General features: G+C 49.0%; 8 protein-coding genes across 8 annotated transcripts; 5 read left to right on the top strand and 3 right to left on the bottom strand.

Moving 5' to 3' along the window:
* Positions 1–1,194: 1,194 nt before the first annotated feature.
* ATNIH1004_001049 (uncharacterized protein) lies at positions 1,195–1,986 on the top strand (the record flags this gene model as incomplete). The annotated part of the gene is made up of 3 exons (XM_033565749.1): positions 1,195–1,347; positions 1,398–1,624; positions 1,731–1,986. The coding sequence occupies 3 exons, from the start codon at positions 1,195–1,197 to the stop codon at positions 1,984–1,986; spliced, it is 636 nt and encodes a 211-aa protein (XP_033431506.1).
* Positions 1,987–2,991: 1,005 nt separating this feature from the next.
* ATNIH1004_001048 (PSME3-interacting protein) lies at positions 2,992–3,824 on the bottom strand (the record flags this gene model as incomplete). Its single annotated transcript, XM_033565748.1, has 2 exons — positions 2,992–3,563; positions 3,659–3,824. 2 exons carry the CDS (start codon positions 3,822–3,824, stop codon positions 2,992–2,994), a joined length of 738 nt encoding a protein of 245 aa, XP_033431505.1.
* Positions 3,825–4,582: 758 nt separating this feature from the next.
* gcy1 (putative glycerol dehydrogenase Gcy1) lies at positions 4,583–5,718 on the top strand (the record flags this gene model as incomplete). Its single annotated transcript, XM_033565747.1, has 4 exons — positions 4,583–4,605; positions 4,720–4,848; positions 4,909–5,157; positions 5,223–5,718. The coding sequence occupies 4 exons, from the start codon at positions 4,583–4,585 to the stop codon at positions 5,716–5,718; spliced, it is 897 nt and encodes a 298-aa protein (XP_033431504.1).
* A 571-nt stretch (positions 5,719–6,289) lies between these two features.
* Positions 6,290–7,717, top strand: ATNIH1004_001046 (uncharacterized protein; the record flags this gene model as incomplete). The annotated part of the gene is made up of 2 exons (XM_033565746.1): positions 6,290–6,342; positions 6,403–7,717. 2 exons carry the CDS (start codon positions 6,290–6,292, stop codon positions 7,715–7,717), a joined length of 1,368 nt encoding a protein of 455 aa, XP_033431503.1.
* Positions 7,718–9,541: 1,824 nt separating this feature from the next.
* Positions 9,542–12,020, top strand: CKB2 (casein kinase 2 regulatory subunit; the record flags this gene model as incomplete). The annotated part of the gene is made up of 6 exons (XM_033565745.1): positions 9,542–9,656; positions 9,732–9,973; positions 10,037–10,077; positions 10,736–10,751; positions 11,223–11,468; positions 11,520–12,020. The coding sequence occupies 6 exons, from the start codon at positions 9,542–9,544 to the stop codon at positions 12,018–12,020; spliced, it is 1,161 nt and encodes a 386-aa protein (XP_033431502.1).
* Positions 12,021–12,569: 549 nt separating this feature from the next.
* On the bottom strand, positions 12,570–13,532 carry ATNIH1004_001044 (arylformamidase; the record flags this gene model as incomplete). Its single annotated transcript, XM_033565744.1, has 2 exons — positions 12,570–13,365; positions 13,435–13,532. 2 exons carry the CDS (start codon positions 13,530–13,532, stop codon positions 12,570–12,572), a joined length of 894 nt encoding a protein of 297 aa, XP_033431501.1.
* A 471-nt stretch (positions 13,533–14,003) lies between these two features.
* ATNIH1004_001043 (putative eukaryotic translation initiation factor 3 subunit EifCh) lies at positions 14,004–15,356 on the top strand (the record flags this gene model as incomplete). The annotated part of the gene is made up of 4 exons (XM_033565743.1): positions 14,004–14,011; positions 14,076–14,115; positions 14,203–14,672; positions 14,777–15,356. The coding sequence occupies 4 exons, from the start codon at positions 14,004–14,006 to the stop codon at positions 15,354–15,356; spliced, it is 1,098 nt and encodes a 365-aa protein (XP_033431500.1).
* Positions 15,357–16,227: 871 nt separating this feature from the next.
* ATNIH1004_001042 (uncharacterized protein) lies at positions 16,228–21,680 on the bottom strand (the record flags this gene model as incomplete). The annotated part of the gene is made up of 5 exons (XM_033565742.1): positions 16,228–17,556; positions 17,627–17,754; positions 17,811–20,805; positions 20,866–21,576; positions 21,642–21,680. The coding sequence occupies 5 exons, from the start codon at positions 21,678–21,680 to the stop codon at positions 16,228–16,230; spliced, it is 5,202 nt and encodes a 1,733-aa protein (XP_033431499.1).
* Between the last annotated feature and the right edge of the window lie 1,619 nt (positions 21,681–23,299).

Raw genomic sequence — 23,299 nt, 5'->3', positions numbered from 1 at the left:
CAATATGGATCAGTTTGGCGACCATATAAAAGGCCAAACTGTCGTGGCGGAAGTGACATAAGAGCTAATGTTGATATCTTCTAGTTTCAGCGTAGCCATGCCGATAAATTGGTAAAATCCCCTGCGGGGCTGTTCCAGGGAAATGATGCGATATACTGGATCATAAGCTGGTGGTGTAAGGTGTACTGGAGCCGAGGAAGCGCGATGGGAACTTCCGTCAATCAGAGCCCTTATTTTGGTGCGCTTCTTTCCTTCCCCCGGCTGGCATGGCTTAAATACACCCCGCAGAGGTTAAACGTTATCTAGTGTAGCATAGGATAAATTTACATGTTGATTCGTGAATATATTCCGATAGGTTGTGGCATGTTACCGGGGAAGCTCTTTTAGACTTGAACCCCGGGATCGTCTCCTTGGAGATACTGTCGGAAGTCACACTTTGGTTGATTCTCCGAGGATAATGTCATGTTTTGTACTAGCGGCTATAAGTAATGGCTAATAAATCCAACGGAAATGGATAATGGACACATAGAAATCTCCGTTATAAATGTAGATTGCGTGCTACTCGATCCACGGATATTCTTAAAAAGTTGGAGATACCAAGCCCAAACCCCACGTTTTATTTCATTTATTTGTCTGAAATTCGGAGTAATAAATGCTATTAGGCCCAGAGTGAGCCCCACATTGAGCTCACCATGCATCTACCCCCAGCGTGGTACCAAGCAAATTATAGAATGAACAAGATATAGTTCACGCGAATCCTGACAGACATTGAAGTTTCTGGTAGGCATTTTTGCCTCTCTTGGGTCTTTCCTCTGTGGATGTAAGTATTGACCCTATGCCACCCGCTGTTAGATGCTGACAATGATTTCTGAAGATGATCTAGGTGTAATTGCGGAGGTAATTGCCAGCAAATACTTCGGGTCCAGGTTCGCACCCTGGGTCGACGTCGGACTATCAGTCTCAGATACGTTATCTTTTGTCTTGGTGGAGGTCTTCAGACAGGAGCGCAAACAGTGGATTATCTGTACAGAGGACGATTTCTGGCTGGGCTAGGGTAAGCCTCCCAGAAGACTGGAAGAAGTAAGACGATATCTGTTGTATAGGGTCCGGTTTCTCACCATAATCATCCCACTGTACCAGACTGAAATTTGTCACCCGGACATTCGAGGCCGAGTTACTGCTTTGCAACAATCCATGATTGGTGTCGGTTCACTATGTGCTGCTTGGATTTCGTATGGCACCTATATCGGTTTAGCTCCGACCAACAACGCTCAGTGGCAAGTCCCGCTTGGTCTGCAAATTATCCGGGCCGTCTTTCTTGGGCTTTTAATCACGTTCTTCCCCGAGGTACGCATACAACCCTCTTTCTCCTAGTCGCACTGACGAAAGTGGAGTAGTCGCCTCGTTGGTTCATTGACCATAGTCATCATGAAAATGACCTGAAGACACTCGCAAAGCTCCATGGGTATGGAGATGAAAACGACCCTTCGGTCCGTGCAGAATACAACCAGATCCAAGAGGGTATTGTATTGAACACAAGCATGCAGCAGAGTCTTACACAGAGCTGTTCATTTCACGGCCGTCATTTCGCCGTCTGTTTCTCTGTTGCGCATTGCAAGCTTCTGTACAAATGACAGGCCTGTCAGCGATTCAGTAAATACCTGATATCTAGTCCAACCACTTTCCTTAAAAATTAAGTGTGCGCAGAACTAACAACTTCCACGCCGCAGATACTACTCGGTACAGATCTATGGGCAGGTTGGGATCAGAGGCGATGGAACCCTGCGGTACCAGGCAGTCAATTCCATTATTGCTTTGGTGGCTCAGTTCTTGTGCATGGTGTTTATTGACCGTCTTGGTCGTCGCTGGACCCTAGTTTTCAGGAACGTGGGAAATGTTGTCAGCTTTATCGTCACTTGCATTCTGCTTGGTCAGTTTGCTCCGGAAGTTAACAACACGGGAGCTCACTGGACTTCATTATTATGACCTGGTTGTACAACTTCTCGTTCTCACGTACCTGCGGACCCTTAGCATGGATTATTCATGCCGAGATGTTCGATACTCGCACTCGAGCAAAGGGCGTTTCTCTTGCCACAGTGACCTCATACGCGTTCAACAGATGGGCCAAGAGACGCCAATTGTTATGGACAGCAATCGTTATCGATGCTACTTCCTTTTCATTATCTGCAACTTCACTAACACTGTTTCCTTCTGGCTGTTGCTTCCAGAAACCAAGAAATTGCCTCTGGAGGAGATGAACTATCTGTTCACCAATGCTCCATGGATCATAGTAAGAACCGAGAAAGAGGACTACCTTCCCCATGATCTGGAACGAAGAGTTGTAGAACAGGAAGAAAATAAAAGGCCTTTGCAACTTACAAGGAATGCGGAATAGTGAGATAAGAGAAAGTATGGAGAAGGTGGAAAGAGAAGAGGCGTGGTGTGTGGCCGGCGTAATGCCAGTTCGAAAGGAGACCAAACGCTAGAGGGAATCTTCGAAACCAAACACAAATTAAACTTAGAATTGTCCACTCCAAATTTCAGCTTAAAGACGCAAGACGACATTATTAACAGCGGGGGATATGTCCAAAACAATTTAGCATTAAAATAAGTCACTTAACATATTGCACAGTAGACCATCCAATTCTACCAGGGGAAACTAGTGTCTGAAGTGCTCCTGGTTAATCACGATAGATGAATAAAGTCCCGTGGGAGAAAGGGAGCTGTAGGTTCGAATAATGTACTGTTGCTACATTACCTTAGAAAACCGACATTAGATCAGGTGTCTTTTGGTTTGGTGGATACTACATTGTTCCAACAGTGCACTCCATCCATTGCCAGAAAGCTATTTCTAGATACTCTGTGGACGAGCTTCTGGACGCGGATCGGGTGAAGTAGTCATGCTCATCAATCCAGAAACCCGGTGAAAATGAACCAAAAAAAGTGATATCATGGAACGGGATCATGGAACGGCGACATGGAGAAGTAAGTTTATTCTGAATCTGAACTATAGCCCGCAAGGCCAAGAGTCAATGATGACAGGTTTGCTACTGGTTTCGCTTCCTGCTGTCCTTGACCTGCATCCTTGGCATCCATTGTATTGGGACTAGTTGATTCCACAGGAGATTCCGATTTCCTTTCAGATGCAGTATTTTTGAATTGAGCCGAATCAGGCTTTTCGCTAGGTTTCACCGTGCTCTTATCCGCCTTCGACTCGCATGGAGAGGCCTCACCAGTAACTTCAGCCGTGGACTTGCGTTTCTTACCCGGGAATAGAAGATCCTTATTTCTCTCTCGTCGTCTCTTGCGAGCAGGTATTTTCCAGTCCTCTCCTTCAGCTGCCGGCGCGACATCCACAGACGTGTCTTCTAACATGGCTTTCTCTGCCTCTTCTCGCTGCCGGCGGAATAGTTCGAGCTGCTCCGATGTCTCCTTCTTAACTGCAGCTTCCTGGGCCCGTGTCGACTCCATGATCGAATCTAAGAACTCAATTTCGTCCTCATCTAGGGAACGGAATTGATTCTTCAACTTAATTTTCTCCTCGAAAGCTTCCTGCTTGGCCACTGGGTGTTGTAGGAAAGATCACCCTAATATGTCAATCCAATGGGTCTGGACAACGGTGTATCGGATAAGCGACGCCGTAGATGTTCTAACTCACTTTTGTTCTGCTGGAGAACCTCGTACAAACTTTTCCCACCATCCTGTCTGCCGAGTTCCGCCTTGCGCCTGCGTTCTTCTTCAAGTTCCCGCTGTACTCGATGCCACTCATCGTCACGTTCTATTGGCTCTTTGTCTGTCCCTGCAGATACGAACCCAGAAGACATAGCGTTCTGAGGGAAACGACAGGAATTTAGTGATCTATCGTACAGAGAGGCAAGGGGAAACACCAATGTAGGGGGAAGAGCTAGTAACCCGAACTATCGCGTTTCAACGGAGTATCTATCCAAAGAATTGGAATCAGTGAAGACGAGCTTGGGAAATTAAAGAGCAATTCAGTAAGACTATGTCACCTCATCCAACCTTGATGGTTTTTGTTAGAGAGTTCCTCGGAGACATTAGCGGGCTGGACGGCTGACAGTAAAAGGCGGTGAGAATACGTGCTCCACTGTAAGGCGCCGCATGTCGCAGTGCGTAACTGTAAGTACTCAGTGACACGGAGTCCTCACTCACTCTTTTTCCGGGCATGCAAACTAGTACGTAGGTACTATGATTACTGGGTGAATGGATTGGCTGCTCCCATCATCCTGAGCCACTTTTCCCGTCTTCTCCTGGATCAAGCTTCAGTCATTATTCATTCTCCCTTGTTTCTCTGTATGTAAATTGTACCAGAACTCGGGTAATTTCTGGCCATAGAGATGGCTCCCCACATATGCTCGGAGCAGCGTTAAGGCGTGAAATGCCCCTCCATCGACATCATCCCGCGTTTGGTGTCCTGGATGGACCTGCCTTATCATAAGTATGGCTTTCCAAGCTTCAACCCCAAGCAATAAAGTCGTTCTTCTTCCAGCGCTTTTTGTTCGACCTTGTGTTTTTTTACTTGGCTGCCACGCACTACCACCAATTAATATTTCAATCATACACTATGTCTAATCTCGAGCATACTAAGTAAGTATTGCCCCACTTGTATCCCCTTGTAGCATTCAGTCCTAGGAAAAGGAGATGAGGGTGATGAACAAGAAAATGAAATAAAGCGCGAGGCTAATATGTTCCTGATTCTAGGAAGGTCTATACCCTCAACACCGGGGACCAGATTCCTGCCGTTGGCCTTGGTACCTGGCAGTCCAAGCCAAATGAGGTCCGGGAGGCCGTTAAGAATGCTTTGCTGAAGGGTTATCGCCACATCGACACGTACGTCACAGCTCATGTCTTGCTTCCATTCTAGAGCATATACTGACAAGTTCATCCTAGAGCCCTTGCTTATGGTAACGAAGCCGAGGTTGGTGCTGGAATCAGGGACTCAGGCGTCCCTCGTAGCGAAATCTGGATCACCACGAAACTAGACAACACCTGGCACCACCGCGTTCCCGAGGGCATTGACTCGTCTCTCAGAGACCTTAGTGTAGACTACGTTGATCTTTATCTTGTACACTGGCCCAGCTCGACTGACCCCAATGACAAGTCGAAGCATCTTCCCTACTGGGATTTTATCAAGACCTGGTCTGAACGCCTACTCACCTTATAGAACCGACCTTGCAGGAACAATTCCGTTAACGGCTATCCAGGCAAGAAATGCAGAAGCTGCCTGCCACCGGCAAGGTCAGGAATATTGGTGTCTCCAATTTTGGAATCAAGAACCTTGAGAAACTTCTCAACGACCCAAGCTGCAAGATCGTTCCCGCTGTCAACCAGATCGAGTTGCACCCCAACAACCCTTCCCCCAAGCTGGTTGCTTACAACACCTCGAAAGGTATCCACTCCACCGGGTACTCCTGCTTGGGTTCCACCAACTCTCCGTTGTATAAAGACCCCACCCTCTTGCAGCTGGCGGAGAAGAAGGGCAAGACTCCCCAGCAAGTTCTGCTTTTGTGGGGTCTACAGAAAGGATGGAGTGTCATCCCCAAGTCTGTCAGCAAGTCTCGCATTGATGCAAACTTCGAGCTTGACGGCTGGGAGTTAGCTCCCGACGAGATCAACCAGCTTGACAACCTGAAGGACCGCTTTAAAGTCTGTGGTGACGGCTGGCTTCCTGTCAAGGTTTTCTTCGGCGATGATGAGTAAATTTCCCCATATTTTGATGTCCTACTTGTGTAGGCTGCTTTTTTTCTTTCTTTTCTCTCTCTGAAAATTATATATAATCACATATGCGTCTGATGCAGAATCTTGACAGTTTCCTTTAATCTAAATTATAATAGAATAGGATCTGGTCTGGGCTCCCCTTAAAACTCTCAAATCTGCCAGAAAACAAAAAAATTTGTTCCACTTCTTTTTCAACACTTTTTTGCTGCATGCAAATAGAAGAAACTCTCCGGGCAACTATCAGCATGAATATTTTATCAAGATTGGTGGCAGAAGTCTGCCCGTCTAAGGCCCTACCATCAAAAGAGATATGCCAAGTTATACATGCCGTGGTTTTTTTTTTAGAGAGAAACTCCGACGAAGTTCTAAGGACTTTGTACGTACAAAATATCATGTGACAAAAGCCAGCGCTTGGTGGTCAGGTGCTGCACCGCCACAATGCCGTCATCATCAGGCACCCAGTCATCCTCCTCATTCTCTCCATCTACAATTCATCACAGGGATGGGCTTTCCATCTTTTTATCTCTTTTAGACTTATTTTATCATCGCCAGGATGCCGCCTTCTAGCGGGCACCTGTTGCTCCCCAAGTTCTGGAGGGCAGCTAGGTGAGTTTTCTTGTCCTCGGTATGCTTTTTACTCCGTTCCATTGTCCTGACATTTTGCAGGTTTGCCTACGAGAAGGCTTGCAAAGCCATTAAAGCCAAATTTCCAGAACATGTGCAACCAGGATCCCTTAGGCTCCAACCAGCACATGCTCGCATCAATCGACAGCCCATCAACCGAATTGCTGCAATCCGACAAGCCCGTAGCCGCCATTTCTCTACGCGGGCAACAGGTTCCTTTGTCTCTTATATCCGGTCTAACATTCAACCCAGCAATGCTGCTTCTCAGGCGTCTCGTATTGCATCCAATATCGGCCGTCTCACCAGTCGGGCCCCATTTGCGTCGGCTCTCCGTCCAAATCTAACTGGTGGTACTCTGGGTCGCACCGCGGGTGGTTATACTATTGGTGCAGGTCGCATTGGGGGAGCACGATACTTCTCACATGGCCCAGCTGCACCCGCCCAGGTCATCAACAATGTATCTGTGGGAATGCGAGCCTTTTTTCTTTCTGGCCAAAAGGCTCGTTTTGATGGCGTCGATCCCATCACTGGAAACAAGACATACAAGGCTGTGACTATGCTCCAGGACCAGGCTGAACGGAAGATGACGGCAATCCCCCGCACAGCTCCTGGCTCCTACATTGATTTTCAACTCTCTCCTACCATCACAGCCTTCGGTTTGCAGAAGTTTGATCCAACTGGTGCTTTCCAGTCCGAGTCGTTGAACTCGGATGGTCTTCTGGATCTTCTCTCTGCCGACTTCGCCCGTGCGCTCAAGGATCTAGCCGCTGTGTTGAATGACCTTAAACGACTAGCAACTCTTGGTGATTTGCCCATTTTGCTTTACGATAGGTCGACTATCCGTGTGCGGTTCCCTGGATGCGATGCAGGTACTGTAGAGCGGTTGTGTGATGAAGTCGGGGTTCAGAGGGGTAAGATTGTTCAAGATGAAGATTTCGACATCCGTGTAGGTGCCGATATTGCTCTACTTTACCCTTTTGCACCCAGTGTTCCTCCATCTCCCGAAATGGAGGAATATTTCTACCGGAAGGAACTTTCAGGGCGAGAGATGCCGGAGGAAGTTGACTGGCAAGCTATGATGTCCCCGGAAAACAAACCTGCAACATCACCAGGATCTAGGTGCCTTGGGAAATCGGGAAATCAAATAAGTTTTGAGGATGTCACGCTTTTTGCAGAGAACCCATGGATATCATCTTCATCTGGGTATTCTAGCATCAACATCAGTGAACTTGGTGATCGTGCACTCTTCCCTGAAATCTCAAGCGCCGGTTTTCCGGAGAGCTCCTCCGAATACGATGGAGTAGAAGGAATTCAACGATTTTTGGCGGAGTGTGACCTTGCAGTTCTACACCATTAGCCTGACTGGAGTTGTTTACAGGGACTTCCTCAGTCATCTCCATTCATTTTTTTTTTTTTTCTTTTGTATTATCTACATGCATCATCCATACATGTAAGATGAAATAGGACTCCGTTGATACCACACGGAACTTATCAAGAAAAGGAGAGGAAAAAAAAAAAAAAAATTTCTTTGTTAGCGTTGAACAATGGAATTATTGCACCATATTGAATCAAACCAGGGCTATTAAACCATAGCCTACTGAAGACATCGTCATTCGATGTCTTCAGCGTAGAGCTTCCATGAAACTCCAATAGTTATCATTACAAAAATAACTTGAGCCCAGGTTAGGGTGCGATCCAAAGGACAATCATTAGCTTGGAGGAGCCTGTAAGGGAGAAACTCCGCGACAACTTGAGCAATTCAGCCCTATAGATGAAACGAAGTTGGTTTGGATGCGAGGTATTTCTTTCCCCAGTAGTATATCCGACCTTGTATCTTCACAATCCTTTAATAAACTGTCGCTATGGTCATGGGTCTATCAGTCTGTCAATGCGTCGGCCTTTAGCGGGTGTATCGTAGCTCCATTTCGGTTCTTGGTATTCCTATGGACCCTTAGTATTCTTGACTGTCTTCCTGCAACTCCGGGATATTATCCACGGCAATTGCCTACTCGGCTCAATAAAAATGCCCAGAAAAGAACAAACATTCATGTTAGTATTGGCCAGACTGTCAGGTTCTACGAGACGTTAGAGAACACATCCAGGATTATTCCCATACTCAAGGGGACTCACCAATGTAATTATCAGCCGAGTTAAACCGTGCACATACTACGGTAGCTATGCAGCACGTACAGCCAATGGAAAGATGGAGATCAGCTGTAGCCCTTGCCTGCTCAGCCCGTGGGGCAGTCGGCAGTCATGGATGGAATTGCTAGACTTTCAACTTCAGACTTGTAGTAAGGGCTCACAGATTGCTTATAACCAGCGAAGGGATTGCCTCCTGGGGTTCCAGCAGGCTAAAGTGAGCTCGTCCGAGGAACAGATGGAGAAACAATTGTACTCGCAGCAGAAAGGCCACGGTAGAGGAAATGACCGGTAGAAGAGCCCCCGAAGCCCACATGTCGACACAATATGCATAACGAATAGATGAAACCTGTCTGACAGTTGTATTATCCCCTAGTGGACATATCTTTAAGAGATGCCTAGCTGTCACAGTCTATATTTGAGGACTTCAACGACAGCTGCATCCAATTATACCAGTTTCTTCATCTTCCACCCTTTGTAAACTACGTCCCGATTGCCAGAAGAAAAAAGGAGACGCATGGTGAGATTCGTCTAAACGAGGTATCATGCATGGACTAAAGCTGGAATTCAGAACAGATGCAGTGCTCCGATTCCCGTCCAAATAAGGAAGTTGTATTTGTTTGTGCTGAAGATAGCCAACGAGTCAAGACGAACTCTCCGTAACCGAAAAGTTCAAAAGGGGACGATTGTCATGATAGTGATTATTTCAGATACCAGGTGCATACCCCAAATCCCTGAGTTGCATGGATCTATACCTAAATGTGCTAATCCCAAGGGGGCGTACCTAGGATGAACTAATTACGCGCTGGCGCAATTGAACCTACCCAATGTCGCAATGTATCTTGAAGCTGGTACGGAAACATCATTTTAAACTTCCCCGGTGTACTTAATATTATAGCTAACTTTAACACCAGGCCACGCCGAATGGCAGGGATGGCCTGCGAACATCGACCCAGCAACTAGCTATACGTCCCTGTTTACAAGAACGCAGCTTCACCTGCCACTATTCGCGGTCTGACAACTAATGTGGCCAACTACAATGCCCGATATATTGAGTCTTGCCCGTCTTACACCTCGGGGAATGATGTTTGTGACGAAAAGAGTTATATCAACAAGTTGGCTTCACAGTGAACAAGCGTCGGATTCGATGCTCAGTTCATTGTTGACACTGGAACACATATTCCATGGTTGCCATTTTCTGTGATAACTCATCTAACCTGCATCTTCAGGACGGAATGGAAAGCAACCCACAGGTCAAAATGAATGGGGTGACTGGTGTAATGTCAAAGGAACAGGGTTCGGAGCCCGCCCAACAACAGACACAGGAGATGAATTGGTAGATGCATTCGTCCGGGTCAAGTCGAGTGAGGAGAGTGACGGTACATCTGACACTTCTGCAAAACGATACGATGCCCACTGTGGTCTGGGTTCTACCCTGCAGCCTGCTCCAGAGGCTGGTATCTGGCTCCAGGTAAGTTGCCATTGACTGTCTAACGAACGATGGGATCCTGTATTGCTAATATTGGATTTGCAGTCCTACCTTGAGCAGCAGGTGGATAGTGCTAACCCACCTCTGTAAGACGATATCCAGTAGAGAATCTAAGCTATTGTTTCGACTTAGTTGGATTCGTGAGGTGAACGAAATATTTACATAGTAGCCAGACAGACGTATGGTAGAGCCGTGGATAACGTAGGCTGTTAAGGAACTTGACAAGATTATTCGATCATATGTGAGTAAGCCATGGTATATACTTAGTATAACTCCTAAGGATGCAGACCAGCTCTGGAGACAGAATTCTTTATAGCTCTAAACCACTGCAAGTGCCAAAATAACAAAGAGCCATCAAACAAGGCGGTGAGAAATGCACGACCCAAAGTCACCGCCAACCCCGCGCTAAACTGCAACAGGGAGGTCCACTGATAACAGGCGGATGGACTGGAGAAGAAACACACACTTCAATCACTTGGGCATCCTCATCGTCTGTGAAACCGAGCACACTTTCCTATTTTCCGTGACTCGTGGCTGTTGAATGCTCTGAGGGAGATTATTCCAGCTGTGCAGTTCCGGGGACTCTCCTGCTCTGGGATGGTCTGACCCCATTTTCGCTTAGCAACTGCTACAGGCAAAGCAAAGAAATAATCTTACCTCCAGACACTTCTTCTCTCTTGTCTTGGATATACCTGAGATCATGATGGAGGATTTTAATAGTGAGACTGACAGTGACTACACCAGTTACTGGAAGGATTGGGTAAGTTCACTTTTCATTTTTCATCCATCGATCCTGCCGCGCCTGCGTCGTGAGTAAAAACTGGGGGAAGGAGCGTGGGTTGCACTTGACGATGCGATTGCGGCTGGGTGAAAAGGAAACGAGGCTCAAAACAAAGAATCTCTGGGACTTGGACTTATCTCCCTTTCTTCTTCACACTCATTTCCTCCCTTGAGCCGCTCGCGGCCGTCGCCTCGACCACTGTTTGGATTCAAGATGGATCACTCCCCGCGTCCTATTACTCCATCCACTGTTGCATGTGCTATTCGGCGCCTCAGGCCTCCCCCTGCTGTGCCCGAATTATCGGTGGATGCTGCACATTCAACCGATGGGACCGAAACCACTTCCGATCCTTGCTTTTCACGCGTTCCTTCCCCTCCCAATCCTACTTATAGATTCCCATTTGAAGTGATACTTCCGAGACTGATGCAAATCCCTAATTGGCGCAAACAGTTCATTTCTTCCCGTGGGAACGAGTATTTCTGCGAGATCGATGAAGAATACTTAACCGATCGCTTCAATCTTACTGGATTGAATACCGAGGTTCCATATTATCAGTATGCTTTGGATCTGGTGACCGATGTGTTCGACCTGGATGCGGACGACGACCTGCGCGAGCAAATCGAAAAATCGGCACGTCATCTCTACGGACTGGTACATGCAAGATATATCATCACCACTCGTGGCCTTTCTAAAATGGTGTGTAGCGAAGCGAAACGCCGTGGGCCACGTCTACTGACTCATAGCTAGGTCGACAAGTACAAGAGGGGCGACTTTGGAAAATGCCCCCGCGTCGTGTGCGAAGGACACCCCCTGCTTCCGATGGGCCAGCACGACATTCCTAATATGAGCACTGTCCGTCTTTACTGCGCCAAGTGCGAGGATATCTACAATCCTAAATCGTCTCGTCATGCTGCTATCGACGGTGCCTATTTTGGTACTTCTTTTCACAGCATGCTCTTCCAGGTATATCCCGCTCTGATTCCAGAGAAGAGTGTCCGCCGTTATGAGCCTCGTATTTATGGGTTCAGAGTCCATGCTACCGCCGCACTTGCGCGCTGGCAAGATCAATATCGCGAGGAGAAAAAGGCTTGTCTTCGTGAAGCTGGCATAGAAATTAAGTACGCCGAAGACACGGAGGAGGAGGAGGAGCTGGAGGATGATGACGAGGACGAAGAACAGGCTGTTGAGGCTAAGGAAGAGAAGTCTCTTGGTGATGCCGCCTCTGGCCGTATGGACCTGGGTAACTGAGAAACACATCTTTTTCCTCTGGTGTCTTCCTCTAATTTTGCAATACCCACCCCATTTTGCACAATAGCCCGATCTATCCTCGCATTTTACCTTGCATAAATTGTATAGGCTTCTTCTCACGTGCTACTCTGTAGTGGGCGGCGCTGAAGTGGACTATGATTCTACATTCTCTTTTCCTTTAGTTACGATCTGTCTCCTTTTCTTTTTCTGGCTCACGGTTTTCCGCAATACCCGGCGTATGACGGATCCTCATGCTTCAATTTCACATACTGTGTATTTCAGATCACGAGCACTGGTGGGCGTTGGAAGTTGTGAAATGGCGGGTCTGTTTTTTCTGTTCTTCTGATGTGAACTAGTTATATATTCCCTGCTCTTGTCTTTTTCAGATTGAAGTCAGGGCCCAAATCTAACATAGGTAAATTGTTTCAGTCTCTTCTTGTGGTACTCATGGAATCGTCTCATTTGCATTGCAGTTATTTACATTAGGCATAGCTAGAACGGCTAGGTGATAACGGGTCTAAACCAATGTAGCAGTCTTCGCAACGTCGCTCATTCATCATCTAGCTTTCCAAGCGTAAAAGCGATCGCTCTCGCCAGTTCATCCCCTTTCTCCCAGGAATCATTATGATCACCCTTGATCGAGAGTATTTCAACTCTCGTACTGTCCTTCCGGGGGTGCCCCTTCTCCCATGAAGCAAGAGCTTGTCTCATGACATCTCTCTGCTTCAAATCGACAAGTCTATCCTCGGATGAGTGAGCCAGAACGGCCAGTCTTCCCGCATTCCATCCGCCCTCGACCCCGCTCGGCCCCTCTACCAGAGCGGGAGACACGGCATCCCAGACAGACTCATCCGAGCCAAAAGCTTCCTCGAGGAACTGCTGATAAATAGATATACCCTGGTAAGTATCCCTGAGGAGTCTGATATCATAGATTCCCGCCATACCCAGGATAGCCGTCGGAGATGGAGAACTTAAACCTCCACTGTCGGTGCTCCGAAACAACCCCATGACCGACTGGAACGCCAACGTCGCACCGCAACTGTGTCCGACGAGGATATATCTCTCTCCGAACCCATACTTCTGCTGCAAGAAGGCGAGGGCGCGTTGCACATCGTGGATGTGGTCGGGGTGTTTGGCTTCGCGAAATTCCCTAGGATTGGTGGTGGATCGGTCCTGTGGGTGGTTGGGATGAGGACTGAGGCGGTAGTCGATTGATGCGAAGGCAGCAATGCGAGGCAGAGTGGTGGAGGTGTAGATGGGTGAGGTGGTGAGGATGGATGCGGCACCGCTGAGGTATCTGGTCGCGGTTTGGTTGGGATCTCTCCAGGCGCCACCGTGTATGAGGCTGAATGTATGTTATATTAGCAGAAGGACCGGACGGGTGACAACCGCGGGGTTGAGGAGAAGTACATACATCACCCAATAGCCTGTGTCCCTGGTCTGGGGTAGGGTGGTGATGGTGACGCTCTGAAGGACATGGTCCTGGCCATAGTGAAGCGTTTCAGTGAGCATTGTTCACAAAGTCTGACATGGATGGTTGTGGAAATAGACTGGAGGTCTGGACAGGAGCGCGAGGACAAGAGAGTGTCATGTGTACTAGTTATACATGGGACCGGAGGGGTTCCGGACTAGTCGCCATTAAGATGGAGTTTAGATATCCAGATTCTTCAGGTAGAAATGTATGGGTCTGCACAACCAACACAATCACAGCCTGCCACCAGAACCGGATACTACCCAGGCACATCCGGAGATAGGCACGTAATGAAGGAAAAGGCCCGTTTGATTCCAGCTCGAGGAATAGAATTGCTGGAGATTCGGGGGAGGCCGAAAGAGGAAAAACGTGATTGTCAACTCGAAGGGCTTGGCAGACTAACCCGATAGGGAATTAGGCGGTGGGAAATTGATCAAATCCATCCACACAAACCTCCCAAGTGCCAATCCATCGTCGCCGTCAAACGCATCCCTGGCGCTGCTGCACTCAACATGGCGGAGTAAGTGCCCTTACTGCTATCTGGAGATTATTCCAATGGTTTTTGTCACTAATTCAGTCAACAGGAAAGAAGTTCCCCTTACGGCCGTCAAGGTCGAGGCCTTGGTATGTTCTTTCTGGCCCATAAAAACCTCGTCACCCCCCCCGCCATTTTTGCGAGCCATAGTAAGACTGATATAATTTCGCGTGTAGGTGGTGATGAAAATCATCAAGCACTGCTCTCAGACTTTCCCGACGACTGCGACCGGTTCGATCGTTGGTATGGACTCGGACGGTGTCCTCGAGATCACAAATTGCTTCCCTTTCCCCGTCATTGAAGTTCCCCCGGAGTCGCACTTTGAAAACGCTGCGGCCAATCCGGCTGCCGCCGCCCCTCGCGCAAAGGCCAACACTGTCTACCAGGCCGAAATGATTCGCATGCTTCGGGAGGTCAACGTTGATGCCAACAACGTCGGTTGGTACACCAGTGCCAACATGGGCAACTTTGTCAACATGAACGTGATCGAAAACCAGTTCTTTTATCAGAAAGAGATGAACGAGCGGACAGTTGCCCTTGTGCACGACGTCAGCCGCAGTGCCCAGGGAAGCCTAAGCCTGAGGGCATTCCGCTTGTCCCCCAAGTTCATGGCTGCCTTCAAGGAGAACAAGTTTACCTCTGATGAGTATGTTCTTGCCCATGTGCTTTCACCCGTACTATTTGGGAATTTTACGTTCTTTTGTCTCTGCCAGTTGTTGAGATTCGGGCCCGCATGCTAATGTTATACAGGCTGCAAAAGTCCAACTTGAGATTCCAGGACATCTTCGTTGAACTCCCGGTACAAATCCACAACTCTCACCTGATCACGTCTTTCATCCATCAGCTCCAGTGCCCCAGCCAGTCGGCTCCCACGGATCTTCCCCCGTCTCTTGCCGCCCTGGAATCTGGACCCTTCGTCAAGGACAACCTCTTGGCGCCCAACTACGATAACCTGTCCCTCAGCATCGACCCGTTCCTCGAGAAGAACTGCGACCTTCTTCTGGACAGCATTGAGGTCCACCACACCGAGACCAACAACTACCAGTACTACCAGCGGTCGCTTGCTCGCGAGCAGAGCAAGATCACGAATTGGCAGAACAAGCGCAAGTCGGAGAACGCCAGCCGCGCGGCCCTCAAACAGCCTCTTCTCCCCGAGGACGAATGGCAGCGACTGTTCAAGCTGCCTCAGGAGCCCAGTCGTCTGGAGACCATGCTAAACAGCCGACAGGTGGAGCAGTACGCGCGCCAAGTCGATAGCTTCGTCTCCGCCACAACTGGGAAGATGTTTGCCGTCAAGGGCAACCTGATGCCGGGTGAAACCGCCAAATAGAGGAGGAATGGCGACGACACCGGGCGACTGATGATATTTTATCCGAAACTTGGGGATTCTGGGAATTGCATGCATGAACCTTAAACGGCGTAGGGAGGGAAAATTTTGTATCTGACTGTTAATATGTCCGTCTCATTCCAGTGACAACTAGAGAGTTGCGGGATATGACTTGAGTCTTTCTTGATCTGGCTTTACTTGAACCTCCGTATGCTCTGAACTTGACCTGTGTATTTTGTTCCTTGAGTTTTTCCTTTCCTTTCCCTCCCGTCAGCTCTATTCTATATCCTTGGCTGTGCCCTAATGGGGGCATTAGGGCACCTGTCGCACGTGATGGTGTACAAACTATCGATAGCCGATTAGATAAGATATCATGATAACTAACTAGTTAACTATGAAGTCTGTTGTAGCTTCACAAGCCCTCGAATTGTCCGTCTGCTTTTGCGGGGCTGTCATCTTGTGTTTTATCTTAGATTCATCCAATGCATTGTTTGGAATCTACGTCGGTCCTGTTACGATACTAACTCTCTGACATCTGGTTCGTATGTCTAATAGGCAACGGCATATATACTCTGTATTCTACCCTCTCGTCGTCACGGATTTGCATTATCGTAGATAGGTATAGATATGTGAAATCACGGTCATCAATTGAACTGCCATATTATTGAGCAGAGAGTAACACAGCTGTCGGTGCTAGTCGTACATATATGGTTTCTGTATTCCCAATTGGCCCAAATCGGGCTGAATCGTCAGTCCATCCAAACAAATAAACAAACATAATCTTTTCATAATCCAAAAAGACATTGACGCTGTCATTTCATCATTTCAATCATCAGGCAATTCCAAATCATATATAGGTATATAATACCCTGCGTTACAAACTGGTCAATTTCTTGAACCAGTTGGGTATCTTTGCGCCAGAACTGGGTGGCGCAGCGTATCGGTCGTATTTCATGCCACGATCGCGCTCGTAGTCTCCACTGCCAGAGCTACTTTTAAGTCCATCCCGTTCAGCCCGGCGCGCCTCCCTTTTCCTGTCTCTTAGGTCGTTGATTTCCTCGTCGTTCAGTCCCGGGTACCGTGCTCGTCGTCGAGCTCGACGACGAAGGTCCCGACGAGCCTCCTCATCCGATGACACGGAGTGTGCGTTGATCGGCTCTCCAGGACCTGGTGGCTCGTCCAGCACGGTTGGCACCAGCGGCGGCGGTTCTGGCGGTTCTGCTGTTTGTGAATCTACCCAAGATGAGATCTTATCCTTTCGGCCCCCAGACATCATCATCATTGGCGGGTCTCTGGCCATGTCGGGGGCCCTGGATCTTCGACGTCGGGACCTCTCTCCGTCATCTCCAGCTCGATTAGCGCCACGCCCCTGGTCTGCGTAAGGGTCTTCGACGTAAAAATCCCGAGCAGTGCGTTCATCCACGTACGAGTATCGCCTGGATTTGGTATTTTCATGCATTTCTGCTTCTCTCTGCCTTCTTCGCTCACGTCGCTCTGCAGATTTGGCTTCGGCGCGGGCTTGTGCCTCCCTGGCCTCCTGCTCTTCACGAGCACGACGCTCTTCGCGGGCAGCCCTACGTGCCATCTTCTCTTCTTGGCGTCTTTGCTCTCGTCCTTCTTCTTCGCGAACCTGCCTTTCCTGCATCTCCCGCTCGCGAGCCATTTGCTTCTCTTTTCGCTTAGCGCGTCGCTCTTCCGCCTCCCGAAGTTCACCTTCCTGAATTTTCTCCGAATCAACCTGTCTCGAAGCACGTCGTGCTCTGCGCTCCGCTCTCCTGGCCTCCGCAGCCTCCGCTTCCATCTTGGGTATTCCTTCTGCCGGGCCAGCATCGGTGACGAAGCCTTCGGCCTCATAATCCAGTCGGCCGGAGCGTTTCTTTCGTTCCTCGCGTCGCAGACGTCGAGCCTCGTCTCGTTCTGGTTCCGTCATGCACTTTGCATCCTCATCACGACGTGATCGGGACTTTCGGCGTTCGGGAGGCTCTGGGCGAGTATTTCTTCGCAACGAGCCGATCAACCCCATGAAGCCACCCGTTTCAGATTTCTTTGTAACAGTACTCGATCGTTTGAGGCGCTGTTCCTTTGGTGGAGTTCCAACAAACGCAATATCATCAGGCCCGGAAAAGACATCGGGTCCTTGTTGGACTTGGTCGGCATCAACCATGACCGCATCTTCCTGGAGCTCTTCTGGTCTCGATCTCGACTGGAGATATTCAAGATCAGCCTTATGCACTCGTTCTCCAAACTCAATCCGATTTTGGATTCTCTCTTACCTGTCGCCTGGACCTCTTCCCGGAATGCCTTGATCCTCTGGAGCGTGTTTTCGGTGAATGGGCCTCAGTATCGTCCCGGTCCACCATAACCATATCCTCATCTTCAAGGGCATAGGGATCACGATTACCTAGGCGTTTTCAATCAGTAATGTCTCAACAATATGCAGTACGTTGCCACCCTTACCAGATTTGGTCCGTATCCCACGCGACCTTTCCCTCTTTATTCCTGACACTCCCATCATTCTTGCTGCCTTATCAGGCAAATCATGTCGATCTTGTAGCGGCGGCGAAGGGAAGCCACCATCATTCATATCCATCGACGGGCGTCTGGAGGTAGGCCTGGACGCAGACGGACCATTCCGTCGACCAGATTTTGTCCGTGAAGGTGGAGGAGCCGCCGCCCCAAGAATGAAATTGGAAAAGGCCATGCCTCGGCTGTGTTTTACCTCTCTGCGTCGGTCCTTTTCAGATGCAGACGATTTCTCCATATCGTTCTCAGGATCTCGGGGTCTCGAGTGTTTCGTCGATTTTGACCTGGCAATCTCTGGAGATTGTTCCCCCTTATGCCTGGACTCCTTGTGGCCAGACTCCCTGTGGCCAGACTTCCTTGGCGGGGCTGTAGCTCCCCAGAAAGCCCAGGAAGCAGCACCTGCTGTCCGCTCGACACGAGCACGCTCCTTCCTGGCCGATTTTTCAGGCGCAGCCGGCTCAGGTGGTGGCGTCGGGGGGCCGCCAGCATCTGCGTCCAGAGGATCAGCAATGGGGGCATCCGCCGGTGACTCATCCATGTAAGCCATAGCTCCTTTCGAGGGTGCGCTTTTCTTGCTCTTCTTCTTAGACTTTTCCGGCTCCGGTTGAGGCACACCCACAGGGGCTGGCTCTGGCTCCGGCTCTGGCTCCGGCTCTGGTTCTGGCGCTGGTTCAACTATCTTGCCCTTTTTCTTCTTTTTCTCAGTCTTGGACAGTGGCGCCGGCTCAGGCTCAGGCTGGGGATCTGACTTGGCAGGCTCGACTTCGGGTTTAGGCTCCTTAGGCAGCTCGGGAGCAGGTTCAGGAACAGGCTTAGGTTCCGGCTCAACTGTCTTCCCCTTTTTCTTTTCCTTCTTCTTGGCTTTCTTTGACAAGGTTGGTGGTTCAGGCTCCGGCGGTAGCTCAAATTTAGGTTCGGGCTCAGGCTCCGGAGCAGGTAGTGGTTCTTCAAAATCGTCGTTAAATGCGTCAGGGAAACTTCCTGGCACTGAGTCTCGTGTAAATTTCTGTTCTTCAAGTACCTCAGGCTCAGGCTCAGGCTCGAGCTCCTGTGGAGGAGGCTCGGCAGCTTCTTTCGTCTTAGATTTTCGGACGGGCTTTTCATTCAGTCTATCTTTCTTGGCCTGCTCCAGGGCCTTGATGCGCTCTGCTACCGACAGTTTGCCTGATGACTTGGTCTTGGTGCTGACATCAGGTGTCTTAGTTGGCAGCGCGGCTGGCGGGGATGGCTCTTCTACAATAGGCTCAGCTGACGCAACAGGCGCTTCGGCTTCCTTAGGCTCATCACCAATGTCAATGAGCAAATCAGGCTCAGCTGGAGTAGGGTCCAGCTCTTCAACGGGTTTGGGCTTCTCCTCGGATTTCTTTTTTGTAGTCATTTTAGGTTTTCCCATCGCAGCCGCCCCCAAGGTCGACCAGAATCCCCCCTTGACTGTTTTCGGTGGAGTTTCCTCCACTTTCTTTTTAGACGGTTTAGGTGTCTCATCTAACATCGGCTCCTCCAGTATATCGTCGATTGCGAATGTTCCCTCCGGCTCGGGAGTCAATGCCAGCGAGGGAGGAGTAGGCGCAGGTGGCGGGGGTGCCTCCGGAATTTTGCTTTTCTTTGACTTTTTCTTGTCCTTCGAAGTGGCCAAGATGCCCCAACCATCATCTTCAACAGATTGTTCTGGTTCCACTGGCTCTTCCGGGACCACTTCTGGAAGTATCTCGGGCTCCGGCTCCTGCACAGGTTCCTTGACAGGCTCCACGGGCTCTGGGGGCGGCGGGGGTGGCCATTCGAAGTCCTGGCCGGGAACAGGTAGACCTTTCTTTCTTAGCGACTTTTCCCTCTTCTTACGGTCTTTCCCGCTCAGAGTTGCCCAGTTGTTATAAAGAGGGTCATCTGGGAGTGTAGGCGGTGTCGGTTCAGGTTCAGGTTCCGGTTCTAGTTCCGCGATGGGCTCAGGTTCAGGTTCAGGCTCAGGCTCAGGCTCAGGCTCAGGCTCAGGCTCGGCAACCTTGCCTTTCTTCTTCTTTTCTTTCTTGGTAGGTACATTCCAGCCTGCCCACCCGTCATCATCCTTCTTTTCCTCCGCAGTAGGCTCTGCTACTGGTGGATCTGGGGCTGGTGGGAGTTCCTCAACAACGGGTGCAGGATCTTCGATGACTGCATTCTTCTTGCTCTTCTTGTCCTTTTTTTTGTTACCGGAAGTCCAACCGCTCATCCAGTCGTCCTCAGCTGGGGCAGGCGGGTCAGGCGCGGGAGGGTGTTCAGGAACGGAGTCCTCGACTAGGAGATTCTTCTTCTTGTCTTTCTTTTTCGCCAATGTGGTGAAGCCCCAATCATTATCGTCGGCCGCCTCTGGGGCTGGCTCCGGTTCCTTTTTATCATTGACCGCTGCCCAAACATTATTATTTTTTGGTTCTTCTGTGACTGGCTCTGCCGCTGGCGGTTCCTCTGCAGTTTTACCGACTCCCTTCTTTGCTTTTCGTTTCTCTTTCTTCGAAAGACTCGCTCCCCAAGCGTTGTCTACTGCTGGGGCTGGTTCAGGCTCCTTTGGGGGTTCTTCTTCCTTCTTCTTCTTCTTGTCCTTCTTGCTAGTGACGGTGAATCCCCAATCCTCCTCTTCGGCTTTTGGCTCTTCTGTGGCCACCTCGCCACCAGTAGAGTCCCCGAAGTTTCCAAAATCGAATCCAACTGATGCTTTTGATGGGTCCTGTTTACCTAGTGACCAAGGATTGTTGTCTACCTTCCCTTTGTCAAGAGAATCCAACCCCCATTTATTTCCAGTGGACCAGCCTTTGCCCCATGAACCAAAACTGAGATCGGTCCTCCCAGACTTCCCTCCTGGAGGACCAAGATTTAGATCTATTCGTGGTGCTCCATCATTCAAACTGATATCTTGGAATGAATTTGAAGGAGGGTCAGTCTCTACCAATTCGACGCCCTATAGCATAGTTAGTACGTGAGGAAACAAACTATACGGACGCTGTCCAGAACACGTTACCTTGCCCTTCTTCTTTTTCTTTCCGGCAACTTCAAATCCGGCCCACGAATCATCGCCGTTTCCATCAATATCGTCTGCCCAGCTAAGATTGTTATTGCCCTCCGCAGCAGCGGCCTCGGCAGCTTTTTGCTCCTCCTCTTCAGTAGCTTTACGCTCCTCCTCTTCTTTCCGCTTTTGTTCCTCCTCTTCCTCCTTCTTCTTTTTGCTCTTTTTTTTATTGCCAGTTGTATTCCATACGCCCCAGTCGTCATCTCCACCATCGCCATCATCGCCACCATCACCGCCATCGCCTCCTCCTTCGCCTCCAGTCCCAGCCCCGTCATTTCCAGCATCTCCGCCGTTTTGGCCATCTTCTGCACCGTCGTCCTTTTTATCGCCATCATTGTTCGGCGGTGGCGTCGGTGACCGTTGTGGTGCAGGCTTCTTCTTTTTCTTTCCACCTTTATGTTCTCGAATCCCAAACGGACTGTCAATATCAACGATATGGGACGGTGACCTGGGTTTTGAATAGCCGCTGCTTGCGCGTGGCGCTGAAACGTTGAACAAGACCTTGCTCCGAGCCAAGGGCGAAAGAATAGAATATTCCGGAGGTAGATCTCTAGTGGCATCGTCGTACGAAGGTAGGTCATCATAGTTTTGTGGCTCCAGTCCTTCAACATTTATTTCTGAAAATAGGGCCGCCTTGTACAGGTGGCCTAACTGGTTGCTTATCTGCTGCCCGGATTGAATCTGATCAGCATCAATACGAGTTCTTCATTTTTTGTTAAAGTGTATACCTTATCTGCCACTCTCTGCTTAGGAGAGACCTCAAGCATGTATGAATAGGTATTGGGACCCATTTTATATATGCTTCCCCCAGCAAAGCAGCTTTTTGTAGTGTATCGTACATTCCATCTGTGGTTCACCATGGCATTTCCCGTCTTTGAGGCCTCGAAAGAGAGGGTAAATTCATCGTAGCGAGCCATGCACACAGACGCCATAGTTGAAAACAGGGTAGGCAGTTGGCTGGAGGTCAGCGAGACGACCACGTCAGGCGCATAGGCACTGAGGGTGCATCGGCCGCAATTCAAGCAACTATCTACCTGCGAAAATGCTGTGGTCGATTCAAGTAGTTGGTCAATAGCCAACTATAAAGAAGTGGGCAGAGGATCGGTGTCAAAAAACACTTTACAGAGGAATAATAATAAGAAGAAGAATAATAATAATAATAAAGCCTCCCCTAGAGCAACTGAAGTCAAAGAATATCACAGGGAGTAAGACGGAAGGCCGTTCAAACCACGACGAACTCAACTTTGCGACACGGGAAGCAAAGGTTCAAAACCGGAGAGAGAAGCTGAGGAAGAAGTACGAAAGAGGCACTCGGTGTTTTTGATGCAAAGTTGAAAGCATAAGTTTCCCGGGGAAGAATGGATGGAAATTTTCAACAGGAAACCACAGGGGTATAGAGAAGGGTCATGGAGTTCATGACCACGAGGCGGTGGGAGAGATTTGCGAAAGGAGAGTAATACTGCTACTGAGGATCGTTCTGAGAGGGGATGGGATTGGACAGTGAGGTATGCGACGCACACAGTTCGGAATGCGAACTAGGCTGGCGCGTACATGGGAAAGGTCAGCAGTTGCGCAAAAAGTCAAGACAGGAGAGTTTGGATGAACAATTTTTTTTTTTTTTTTTTTTTTTTTTTTTTTTTTTTTTTTTTTTTTTTTTTTTTTTTTTTTTTTTTTTTTCCCGGACCTACCTTGAAAAAGAACGAGCACAGTGCCTTTGATTGGGGTAGCACGAAGGAATCTTCGGGAGGATGATATGATTGATTCCCCGAGAAGCACAAGTAAAACGGTGGCTGGGGAACCAACGAAGCCTAGTGGACTGGGAAGAAAACACCACAGATCTAAAGTGGGATTGGCGCAAGACCGATAACAATTGAGGAGGCCAAGAGAGAGCAATGAGCGATGGCAGTCACGCAGGCACAAACCACTCACACGGCTAGATTGCGCACAACGACTGGTTGGGAAGGAATTGTCAATCCTATCAATAAAGATCGTCCCCTCCTTCTCACTGGAATGGATGCGAACGCAAGGCAAAACGGTGGAAGGAGTTGTAATTGTACCCTGATGTAATCCAGGTACTATAATTATTTTATAGATAGACTCCAGTTCCTTTCACGAGTGAGCAGATGTAGTCATCGAAGTAGAAACGTGCAGTGTTTGTTGTCCCATCTAAGTGGGGTCTAGAGGGAAATACTTGGTCAGAAGAAGCTAAAAAAAGCCTGGTTCCTTGGGTCAACAGGCGAGAGAAAGGATATCGAGGACTAAAACAATCGACGCGGAAACAAGTCTTGAATTAAAGAAAATGCAAGAACTACCTACTCTACTAGTAACTCCGTAAGGTGGTGAGTGTGAGTGAGCGAGTGGATTCTATCGTGACTCAGGCCACAAG

Source organism: Aspergillus tanneri (assembly GCF_003426965.1).
Source record: "Aspergillus tanneri strain NIH1004 chromosome Unknown AapTan_2_pilon_pilon_pilon, whole genome shotgun sequence".
Lineage (NCBI taxonomy): Eukaryota > Fungi > Ascomycota > Eurotiomycetes > Eurotiales > Aspergillaceae > Aspergillus > Aspergillus tanneri.
The sequence above is the reverse complement of the archived record's forward strand: the minus strand, read 5'-3'. Positions and strand labels throughout refer to the sequence as shown.